At 38.4% G+C, this 12,551-nt stretch overlaps 1 protein-coding gene across 1 annotated transcript in view; it reads right to left on the bottom strand.

Moving 5' to 3' along the window:
- FANCD2 (Fanconi anemia, complementation group D2) overlaps positions 1-12,551 on the bottom strand; it is a 75,804-nt gene that overhangs the window by 49,684 nt on the left and 13,569 nt on the right. Inside the window, exons 6-13 of the mRNA XM_006872207.1 lie at positions 11,506-11,558; positions 8,638-8,716; positions 6,611-6,735; positions 4,615-4,702; positions 3,741-3,845; positions 3,170-3,270; positions 2,460-2,565; positions 1,972-2,007 (exon numbers count right to left, since the gene is read on the bottom strand). Coding sequence (XP_006872269.1) covers positions 1,972-2,007; positions 2,460-2,565; positions 3,170-3,270; positions 3,741-3,845; positions 4,615-4,702; positions 6,611-6,735; positions 8,638-8,716; positions 11,506-11,558 — 693 coding nt within the window. The remainder of the gene's footprint in view (positions 1-1,971; positions 2,008-2,459; positions 2,566-3,169; positions 3,271-3,740; positions 3,846-4,614; positions 4,703-6,610; positions 6,736-8,637; positions 8,717-11,505; positions 11,559-12,551) is intronic.

Raw genomic sequence — 12,551 nt, forward strand, 5'->3', positions numbered from 1 at the left:
CACAAAGTGACTGGCTTACAAGGTTTCAAGAGGGAGTTTAGTTTAAGAGTATGGTGGGAAAGAAAGAGTCCCCACTGAATAGCTGTCATCTGGTCTAGATGGGTCTGGTGAAAGGAGATGGGGATAAGATTCGTAAGATTCAATAGTGAATAACTGTTATCAAGACTAAACGCGAGGGTCACAATTGTAAAGGTAGAACTTTTGTAACAAAAAAAGGGGAGTGGTTAATCTTACAATCCAGAAACAGAGGACCCTAGGACCATCAAGAGAAAAACGCACAAGCAGAATGCAGGAACTTATCCGGAGAAGCAGCAGCGCCAGCAATGGAGGAAGAGATGGTGGCATGGAGAGGGGGAGCAGCTGAGGACTCTAGATTCATGGACTGAGAAGAGAAGGACTAAGAGTTGGTGGCCAGGAGCAGACTTGCAGAATGTGCCCTTTGGAGATGTAAATTATTATATATGCCTGAGTGGTGTTTTTTAAAAAGCCAAAGTAGACAAAGAGAAATACATTATAATCTATGTAATGAAACAAGGTATATGATTTGTTGAATGTAAAACTGCTGATATGCCCTGTAGACTTTTGCTCAATCCACAATAAAAACCTTAAATTAAAAAAAAAAGCTTTTAAAAGTCACCCAACAATTGGACAACGCAACTAACAAAAATCTCACAAAACAAAGCAGATTCCAACTAAGCAAAAATCCTTAATGGCACCAATCAGCACATAAGAACTCAATCATCTGGCACCTTAACAGAGAGAGGTATTTCCAGAATGAGAAGTGGAAGAGATTCAGTACCATGCCCTTGTCAGTAGATGGACTGCTGGAGTCACTCTGGTGATGTCTATATAGGAAAACAAAGGACTGCCACTACTGTGACAATTCCGCAGGGATTGTTTGGAGGAAGCACTCAGACCAACTCTAGGCATGTGTCTCATTACCAAGGTGACTGTGCTCTTTACTTCATCATCAGTGGTGCTGTGGGTTGGATTGTGTCCCGGTAAAAGCTATGTTTTAGTTCTAACCCCCAGTAACTGTGAATGTGAGCATATTTGGAATGGAAATACCATCTTTGCCAGGGGTAGACTACCTGGTAAGCAAGGCAGAAAACATGTGAAAGTGTTCACCACAGATCAGTGTCTCTGTCTGGGATTGTAAATTTGAAAAGAGGCTTTGATTCTGTAGGAAGGTGCTATGGGGTTGAGGAACAGGCAGATGCCAGTCATACCCTAGAGATAGAATCTTTAATGTGGTAAAAAATGTGCGCTTTTCCACAACAGATTAGTAGGTAAACCTGTGCTTACCTTTGTTTTTTGGTAATATGACCCTGGTCTTTATAGATACAATTAATTTAGTGCACCTGGAGTAGGATGAACCCTATTAGAATACTACTGGTGTCCTTACAGGAAGAGAAGCGACACAGAGGGAAGAAGACAATGGGAAGATAGGGGGAAAAACGGGAGTGATGCTACCACAAGCCAATGAATGCCTGCGACCACCAGAAGCTACAAGAGGCAAGGGACAACTCCTCCCCTGAAGCCTTCAGAGAGCACGGCCCTTCTGACACCTACAATTTGGACTTCTAGCCTTCAGAACTGAAAGAAAATTTCTATTGTTTTAAGTCACCCATTTTATGGTAATTTGTTATAGCAGCTCTAGAGAACTAATATAACTTTAATTATACCTCCATATAATCGGAAACCCTGTACAGGGTCGCTATGGGTCGGAACCGACTCGACGGCACTTAGCAACAACAACAACATAATTGTTTGAAGTGTTGACATTTCCCTTGTGGATGTTTTAGGCCTATTTTATTGGCAGAATAAATGAGGAAGGGCAGATCCTATGGCAAATCATCTTTCCCAAATAGCTGATGTTTATTAGAATAGCTACGAAAACAGGAAGGCAAGCTAGCCAACACCACTAATTCTAAATCTGCAATACTGAAAATTCATAGCAATGAACATTACCTTGTGGTCAGACACTGAGGTGATGTTTTCAATTGCCTGGAAAAGCAAGCGTCACAAAACTTAGAAAACAACAGTGAAACACTTTGCACCTTATTTTGCAGGCAGTCCTATTTGTTAGTCAGTCTGCCCATCTGGAACCATCATCTTCCATTTCTACTTGAATGGTTCTCAAGACTTTGATTTCCATCTGCCTTTACTTCTACAGTTAAATGTTGGACTGCTGGCAGTTCAAACCTACCAGAAGCACCTTAGGACCCAGAAACCTGCTTCTACAAAGTTACAGCCTTAAAAACCTCATGGAGCTCAGTTCTATTCTGACACACATGGGGTCACAGTTCTATTTTGACACACATGGGGTCACCAGGAGTTAGAATCAACTTGACAGCAACTGGTGTTTTGAAGATTTGTTGTTTTTTTAAAACTTTTATTATTTGTCATCGATTATCACCCATTTTCTCCTTAATAGTCAAACTCCAAAGATCTCTTACCTTAATCCATGCTTCAGATAGGGTTTTCTCATATCTAACAGCTGACTTTATCACATCAAAGAGAAGAATGATGCAGTCCTGATCGTTGCTTTGATCTCCTAACGAACTACAAGTAGCATGGGGGAAAAGCAATTATTATTTTACTTACCAGAGAGGAACTTGTAAGATTGAATTCCAACTCACTAGCCATGTGCCCTGCAGCAAGTCACAGCGTCCTCTGTAAAGTGACTAAAAAACTTGTACTGTACTCTATGTAGGACTGACCTGAATAGCCAAGAGACCATATATCAAGATGATTTGAAAAGTTGTACAGTATTATATAGAGTCTTGGTGTGGCACCTCAAGGTCAGTTTGAACTTCAAGGTCAGCAGTTCAAACTTACCAGCCACTCCTGGGAAACCCTATACAGTGTCGCTATGAGTTGGAACTGATTCAACAGCACTTAACAACAACACCGCATTATATGGAGTCCTGGTGTGGAGCTGTAGGATAAGCACTAGATTACTAACCACAAGGTTAGCAGTTTAAATTCCCCAGCCACTCCTGGAAAATCCTATACAGAGTCGTTACATAAGTACTTAATAGTATTGCATGCATGCAATATTGCTAACATTTTTTAGGCTCTAACAGTCCTGGCTTTGGAATGAATGTCAGAAAATGTCCCTTGCCTGTGTGAAAAAGTGGGTGGTAACTGTCAGTGAGCTCTGTACCTTGTTCGTCCTTTACTTTTCAACTTGCTTTGAGAAGCCTGCAACTGTGATGGCAAAATACATTGCTGCAGATCCAACTGCTCCCGAAGCTCAGCGATTACCTGCAGAAAGTAAATGTTAGTCATGTGTTCTGCTCATTCCTGGTGGACCGGCAGAGACTACACTATCTAGAGGAGAACCACAGCAACATCTGCAATGATGAACAGGAGGAGCTATTAAATGTTGGACACATTCAGTTGATGAAAATGGCTAATTCAAGGATAATATGTCACAGACTTCAAAATTCCAGCAATTCTTGGAGATGCAATACAAAACCAGCAAACATAACCTTCAGTGACTAACACAGAGCAACAGACCAAAACAGTAGTTCCAGTCTCTCCTCTGAGTACCATCTGAATTAATAAGCATTATCAATTAGTCAGAGAAAAGCAATTGGAACCTATTCATTTAAGTCATTTGTCCTGGTGTATCTTTATCGAGGTACATCCTGAGTTTCACAAGGGCACCCTTGCCATTCTCCGTACTTGCTAGGATACAGCATCTTACAGATGTCTGATGGGATACACAGTACCTGAACTGCATCCGTGGCTGTTATGGCATGAAGGATAAACTTAATTATCACAGGTAAATCTTCCAATTTGACAGCTGACAGCTTACCCATCACCAGCTGGCGGACCTACAAATGAAAAGCACAAAAACCTTAAGTAATTTCATTTCAAATACATCAACCTACAACACAACTGATTTGCTAGGTAAAATCACTTCTCTCATTCAGTTTTCCCATTCGTAATTTAGCAAGAAAACTAGTTGCTTTTATTTATTTTTCCCAAAGTACAAGTTTTCAACTAGTAAGGCCAGTTTCTTCAAAAACAGACAGCTGACATGTGAAATATTGCTATCCTCTTACATTTTAGAGTCTGAATTCTCTACTTTACTTTACTTCCTAAACCACCCACTCACTCATTGACATCAAGTTAATTTCAACTCATAGAGACCCTATATAGAGTTTCCTGACTATAACTCTTTACGGGCACAGAAAGTCTCATCTTTCTCCCATAGAGCAGCTGGTAAGTTTGAATGGCCAACCTGGTGGTTAGCAGTCCAGTGCTTAGCCAACAGCACCATGAAGGCTACTTCTACAGCTTAAAAGATGACATAAAAAGAAACTGTTATTCTTATGGGGACAGTTTGTAAATATTCAGGTGATATAAAAGATCTCCACTGAAAACTTACTGCTTAAAAACAGAGAGCAGTGGATCTACCATAGCAGAGCATAAGAAACCAACCGCAAAGATAAAAAATCAAAAGAAGAATGAAATGTCATCTGACATAATTTCAAAATAAAATTCCATTCTGTCCAATTTCTCCCAAAGGCAATGACTGAGTAACTCTGGCTACAGGAGGACAGAAAGCCAGCTTGCTTCTGGAGAGCGGAGTCTTTCTACCTTAGACAGGAGCTGTGGGTCGAGGCGGAGACAGGAAAGCACATCCAGGATGGGGACAGTGAGGGGAGTGTTCACCATCAGTAGGTCACTGCAAATGGGAGAGAAACATGGGAAAATCATGCAACAGTCTTCACAGAGGTGAGTGGACACACCTCAGGGAAAATCACTCTTTAGAGTTTGGGAAGAAAGAATGTGCTGTGCTGTTGGTACTGCTATAGTTGTGTGCCATCAAGTTGGTTCCGACTCACAGCAACCCTATATTGGATTTCCAAGAGTGGCAGGTGGGTCTGGATTGCTGACCTTAGTTACCAGTCCAGTGCTTATTATAATGGTATGTTTCATTAAAAATTATTTGAATAAAAAAAGTAATACACACATTATTAAAAATGGAAAGACTTTTGGAAATTTTTTTTAAAATTTCAAGTACTAAATAAAATAGAAACCAGCAGCCTTCCCTCACCATCTTCCCTACCAGAGGTAAGGTGACTATCATAGACAGACAGGTATAGGTTCTTCCTGAATAAAGAAAAGTCAACACAAAAACAGTGAAGTGTGGTAAGTACAGCAGATGCATGTACTGGGTGTTACCAGAACATATGGTGACCAGAGGGACAGTAATTGCTTCTAGGAGCAGACTATACAACAGCACAAGCTACAATTAAAGTCCACCAAAGGGTCAGCCTGTCCAAACCCACAAAGACAAGAAATCACTGAACATTTTTGGAGGTAGCTTTGCAGACAACTACAGAGAAGGAAATACATTTCAAACTGAATTTTTAAAAACCTCTTCCAGGCCAGCCAAGAAGTTGCATAGGACAGAAACACTATTACCTACAGATACAGTTCTCATCTACTGTCTTATCATTGTTTTAAACATTAATGGCAGTAAGTAATGGATCTGATGCATTAGATCTGATTCATCATCTAGGGGCTCAAAGAATGTAGATTTTTAAGAAGCTCCACACATGAGTTTGATATACAGTCAAGATTGAGATCCCCTTTTATGGATGAAATACTAATAAAATGTAAGGAATGTGTTCACGTTCTTCATAAAATATATATGCCTAACCCTAAGATAAGAGTCCTGGTGTGGCACTGTGGGTTAAAGCCCTGGACTGCAAAGTTGATTTGAACTGCAAGGTTGGTAGTTCAAGGTCACCAGCCATTCCTCGGAAACCCTATACAAGGTCACTATGGGTCGGAATCGATTCGACGGCACTTAACAACAACCCTAAGTCAGACTTCAAATTCATCATTGAAAAGAAAGGTTATGTATCCACTCAAGTGTATACCTTTTTCTATAGCTAGAGAAACAGTCAAATCCAATACCCTATTCATGGAATGCCTAGGTCATCCATCCTCTGTTAATATTTTATTTTTTTCAATGAAAGTTTACATGGCAGTTTAGGTTTCCATTCAACAATTTCCGCACATATGATTCAGTGACATTGGTTACATTCTTCACAATGTGTGAGCATTCTCGTTATTTCCATACTGGCTGTCCCATTTCTATTAATCTATTTTCCCTGCCCCCTTATCTTCTTACCTTTAAGTAGTTATTAACCATTTGGTCTTATACAGATAACTTTTTGAAGGAGCCCAGTGAATTTTTAAAGGGTGATTATTTTATAAGTTAATCTGTTACTCAGTTAAGAGGTGACATCAGGGGCTAGTTTTGGTTCAAAGTTTAAATAATATACCAAGGCAAGAGTCTCAGGGATTCAACCAGTTCAGTAAGTCTGGATTTTTTAAGAATTTGAGGTTCTAGTTCACATTTTTCTCCAGTTCTACCAGGATCCATTTATTGTGGCCGTAATCAGAATAGCTAGTGGTGGTAGCTGGGCAACACCTATTTCTCCTGGTCTTAGAAGAGAGCGTGGTTTGTGCAAACTATTAGTTCTGTAGACTAGTATAGATAGCATCCTCTTTTTTAGGTAAAAGATATTGCTACTCTCTTTATACTGCAGTCATTCAGAATAGAATCACGCTTACCCACCTGAGTTCTTTCCCCACATCAGCATGCTGGGAATCCCCAAGGATCTCGGGCAGGCTGGTGATGAAGTCATGTTGCAGGGGCACTGGAGCAATACTGATCAGCTGCATGATCTTGGTGGTGAGGTCCTGCAGTGGAGGAGACCATCAGCAGTGCAGCACACTACCCAGATCACAGAGAGTATACACTGCCCACTGGTGAAATGGAGAGCTGAAGTTATTTTGTGTATATAATATCACAACAAGGAATATACAGATTCAAGTTCAAAGTCTATTATCAGAGTCAAATGGCCAAGAAAAGTTCACATATGGAATGGTATACTAAAAGAAAAAAAAGGAAGAAGAAGGTAGGATGGATGATATATTATCTAATATCATGTAAGTCTGTTTAAATACGAGAATAAATAAAAAATTATCTGCACTCTAGCTGATGCATTTATTTTAATTAACTTTTAGAAAAGACAAATACATCATTTTCCCACATAATCTCTTTGCTTTTCAATACACTTTGTTCATCCATCAACAAGCTTCCATGTTCCCTTATTAAGAAATGCTTTAGGCTGAGTTGCGAGCCACAAATGCACCTCTGTCTCCACTTCTTCATCAAAGGGGAAGCTTTCTCTTTGAAGGGCTGCTTTCAAGCATCAAATAGGTGAAAATCCAATGGAACAAGATCAGGACTATAGGGAGGATGCTTTAAACCTCAAAAAGAAGTTTGTGCAGAGTGTCAACAGTGTGGGCAGAGGTGTGTGGATGTGCATTGTCACGCAGGATCACAGCGCCCTTGGATAGCAGTCCTCTGCGTTTAGTTTGAAGTTTAGGCTTCAGCTCTTCAGTAAGCATCTCACGATAATGAAGACTGGTGATTGTTGAACCTTTTTCCTGATAGTGTTCCAATACTGTTCCTTGAGAATCCCAAAAAATTGTAAGCATCAATTTCTCAGCTGATGGTTGACTTTTGAACTTTTTCTTGGTTGGTGATTGAGGATGTTTCCATTCCACACTCTGTCATTTACTCTAAGGCTTGCAGTGATGAACCCAAATCTCATCATCCATAACAATTTTTTTAAAGAAACTTATACCTTCCTTCAAGTATCAGTCCTAATTTTGTTTGCAGAGGTCCAAATGCTTCTGTTTATGCTCTTCCATGAGTTGTTTTGGTATCTGCCTGGCACAAATTTTTCAAAACTCAAATCTGTCCTGGATAATTTCATAGGCAGAGTCATGGCTGATTTGCAAATGATGTGCCACATAATCCACTGCCACTCATGTATTCCACATATCATGTCACTCAGTGTTGTAATGAACTGTGGATATGAACAGTCATTATAATATAATGCGGACAATTTTTGACTCACCCTTGTACTTTGTTTCAGTTAATCTTCAAAATCCCATTGAGTTTGTTGATGACCCTCAGTTTTTAAATGTACAGATATGATTGCTCAAGTTAGCAAACTGCAAACCCAGAATTCCAGCCCAGATGAAACTCCTAAACTCATGTTCTTCCAAATAAAGATTCAGTCTTAGAATGTCTGCCGAAAATTAGTAGACTGACTTTATAAACTCCAGAGAAGATATGGGCCTCAAGCTCTAAAGAGATTCAATATTTCCAAGATGTTTAATTATAAAACCACACAACTGCAGAAACTTCCAAACTTACCTCAGTATGTAAATAAAAGCACAACATTTACTTTGAAGTAGGAGATGAGCTTATCGCTTTTGAGAAATAAAACACAGTGATCCCTGTACTTAAAAAAACTAATGAATTTATTTCCAAATTTTATTTATCTGGCAAATAATATTTTAATAATCATAACTAGATAGGCTTCTCTTGGAGGAAATTTAAATGGTGAACTACCAATGCTTCTCAAATCACGAAAGCTGAAAAAACTAATGGATGGGCAGAAAAATGTGAATTTTCCGTTTGGAAAGGAAAAACAAAACAAAACCCAGCAAATTCTAAAAATTTGGATCTTAAGTGTGAAAACACATTCTCCAAATTCATGAAACAGACACAGCCACAGAGCCTACCTTGCTATCCACAATTCTGTCCAGCCACTTGAGCTGACTGATGATGAGATGAGGCATGCTGATGACGTCACTGTTCTGGCTGAAATGTTAGAACAAGAACACAAGGAACTAAGTCTTTCTGACTTATATAAATGCACAAAAGATTCCAGCCATTTAATTAACATTTACTGAACAATTAATATGTGTTGGGGGGGCTATGACAGACACACACCAAAAAGCATACAACATACATACATTTAGAAAGATGTCTGAAAGAAGACATACTAAACCATTACCAGAGGCTTGGAGAGTTTAGATACTGAGGGAAGAAAGGGTTGGACAGTATCTGCATTAATCAACTTTAACAAATTGAATAAGATAAATATAAAAAAGGAAAACTGTGATCTATGCCATAAAAGGCAAGCATGTACTGCTATGGATACATGTTGTTGTTGTTGTTAGGTGCCATTGAGCCGGTACCTACTCATAGCGACCCTATGCACAACAGAATGAAACATTGCCCGGACCTGGGCCAACTTCGGTACCATTAAGTCAGTTCTGACTCATAGCGACCCTGTATAGGGTTTCCAAGGAACTGCTGGTGAATTTGAACTGCCGACTTTGTGGTTCAAACTGACCTTGCGATCCAGGGCTTTATCCCACAGTGCCGCACCACGACTCCATGGAAACACAGTCAAATTAATTATGTTCATGAAAGTATTGGACCAAGAAATGTTGGCTCAATTATTATTACCTCCCCTCTTTTCAACTTCTAATATCTAAAATTTTAGACTACCTCTAATTACTTTTCTTAGCAGCATTCATAATCCTTGTCTGTTGCAACCAATCATATGTTGCAGAAGACTCAGTCAGGAGATTAACTTCTAGAGTGAATCATTCAATTTAAACATGAATTTTCAGTGAAAAAGCACATATTAAAGAGAAGAAAATACAAGTGACCTAAAATACTGTGAACCCAGGTATCTGCTATTAATATACATACGTATATTGTTGTTGTTAAGAGCGGTGGAGTTAGTTCCAATCCATAGCAACTCTGTATAGGGTTTCCAAGGAGCAGCTGGTGAGCTTGAACCACCAACCTTGCTGTTCAAACTGACTTTATAGTCCAGTGCATTAACCTACAGAGCCACCAGGATGCCACATATGTACATATGATCTTCTTTTTAACAATGTACTGAGCTGAAGTGTAAATACTGATTTGTAGCCTGATTTCTTTTTTTAACTTAATGTATAGTATTAAATAGTAGTCCTCTTTGCAACTTTCAGTGAGGCACTGGGCTACAAACAACAAGGTTGCCAGTTCAAACCAATCAGCTGCTCTTCAAGAGAAAGATGAGGCTGTCTGCTCCTATGAACCTCAGCACCCTATGTAGGGCCGATATGAGTTGACACAGACTAGATGGCAGTGGGCTTTTGGTTATAACTTTTAATGTCTACTTGATATTTGATCGTTTGCATGTACCTAAGTCCTTGTGTGGTGCTATAGGATAAGCACTGGGCTGATAACCAAAATGTTGGCAGTTCAAACCCACCAGCGACTCCTTGGAAACTTCTGACTCAAAACTACTTAACAAAACAATAATTTAACTAATTCCCTATTGTTGAATACCCAATTATTTACATTTTTTGTAATTTCAAACAATAATCTTATAGCTTTATCTTTGTTTTCATTTGGTTGTTACCATAGGATAAATTAGGAGACATGGCATTGAGGATTCAAGGTTATGCAAAATCTAAGGCTTTTGCTACATCCACTTATTGTTGTTTCTTCAGAATGACTGAATTGATTTATATTCTTACCATCGATGTATGAGTATGCTTGCTCATTGCACTTTCAACAGGGGAAACACTTTGAGAGTGGAAAATGTATCTTACTTCTTTAATTCTGTGTTTCTTTGATTACTATACTAACAAAATTGAATATTTTTTTACTGTTCTCTGCACTTGTATTTTATCTTTGTGAATTGCCTACTCATGATTCTGTCTACTTTTCTATTAGGTTATTTAGTTATTTTTACATAACTAATTTTTTTTCAATATATTAAATCTTTTTATTGAATACACATGATCATAGATGATACAAAAATTTCAATCTCATCTATAATTTTATCTGGTACCATTAATTCAAATTAATGGTTTTTGCACAGGATATGCCAGCAACCATTTTTATAACCAATTGTTTAACAGCTTGGGTGACCATTTAATGGTGAATTCCAGGTTCTTAACATAGTAACTGTCTGTTCAACTACACCATGGTTTCTGCAAATGGCTTCTCTGCCCCCAAGCAGTCCTCTAAGGTTACAGAAGTAAATTGAATGGAATGTGGCATCATCCTGAAGGAATTCTAAACTTCACACTGTGGGGTAGTTTTATCAAGATGCTTCAGAGTAGACTAACTTTACACAGCACATTAAAACAAAAGACATTTATTCAGCGTCATGATCAGACTATTACATTTAGCAATCAACAGCATGGGTGTGGGGAAAAAAATCTACATTAAAACCTTTTGTTGGAATGCTTTACACTTTTTCACACAACAGAAACTAAAATAACCTTTAAACAGACAGTAAACAGTAAACAGAGAATACCTGACTCTAGTCAGTTGGCTCCCTTTCTTAGAGACAACCACTTTTTAGCGGTTAACAGTGCATCCTTAACATATGTGGACATAAGCATATACAGTATTCACTTTGAACAATACTCCCATAATCATATTGACAGATAAAATTTCAAAGATACTGCAGTAACTTAACAACCTTAATAACTATGGCCTATGGTGAAATCAATGCTTCAGAGTAACCGCTTGAGAGAGAAACTTTAAGTACAGCCAGCAAGGTACTCTGAGCATTCCAGAAGAATTACACTTACTTTTCAAAGAGAAATTCTGGTAACTTTTCAAATAAAGTTTTGATAACAGCAGGCTAAAAAAGAAGACAAAGAGAGTTAGGATATTGTTACAGATTTCATTGTATTCCCCAAAAGTATATGTTAAAGTCTCAACCTCTGTACCTTGAATATGATATTTGGAAATAGGACTTTGCTTTTGTTATGTTAAAGGTGCCAAAATGGGTAGGAGGGTCCTGAACCTAATCTTTTTAGAGTGGTGTCTTATCAAGAGAAAACAGACACAAAGAAACAGACATACACAAGGGAAAGATACCATATGATGATAGAAGCAGATACATCTATAAATTCAGGTATGTAAAGGTTTACTGCCAACTACTAGACATTGATGGGTCCTGCTGTGGGTCCTGGTGTGGCGATGCTAAATAAGCACTGGACTTGTTAATTGCAAGGCTAGCAGTTCAACACACCAGCTGTTCCTTAGAAACCTCACAAAGTGTCACTATGAGTCAATTATGTTGTTGGCACTCGACAACAGCACTAGACACACTGAAAGACTAAAAAGGCCTTCCTCTAGAGCTGATGTTTGGAATTTTTGTTCTTTAAAGTCACCCACTTTGTAATATTATGTTATGGCAGGCCTAGGAAACTAAGACAGTTTCAAAATACACAACAGCAATGTATTAGCCAAAATTCTTTCCAATAAGAGCACTTGGAGTAAAGACTTGCTATAATTGAAATCTTGCAATTACAAGGCTGTGCATGTAAATACTGTCTATGCTTTGAATATTAGCTGTTGGAAAACAAAGACTTCTCCATTTTTCTCCTGAAAAACTGCAAAATTACCAGCAAGCCAAATGTAAATTAATCAAACAACCAAAACATCATTAAATATGATGCTATACCATCAATCTAGGAAATGAAATTCAGACATTAAAAGATTAGGGAGATTATAATGACTAATCACAACTGTCACAATTGTAAAGGTAGAAGTTTTGTTACAAAAAAAAGGGGAGTGGTTAATCTTACAGTCCAGAAACAGAGGACCCTAGGACCATCAAGAGAGGAAC

Source organism: Chrysochloris asiatica, unplaced genomic scaffold (genome assembly GCF_000296735.1).
Source record: "Chrysochloris asiatica unplaced genomic scaffold, ChrAsi1.0 scaffold00186, whole genome shotgun sequence".
In the NCBI taxonomy this organism is placed as follows: Eukaryota; Metazoa; Chordata; class Mammalia; order Afrosoricida; family Chrysochloridae; genus Chrysochloris; species Chrysochloris asiatica.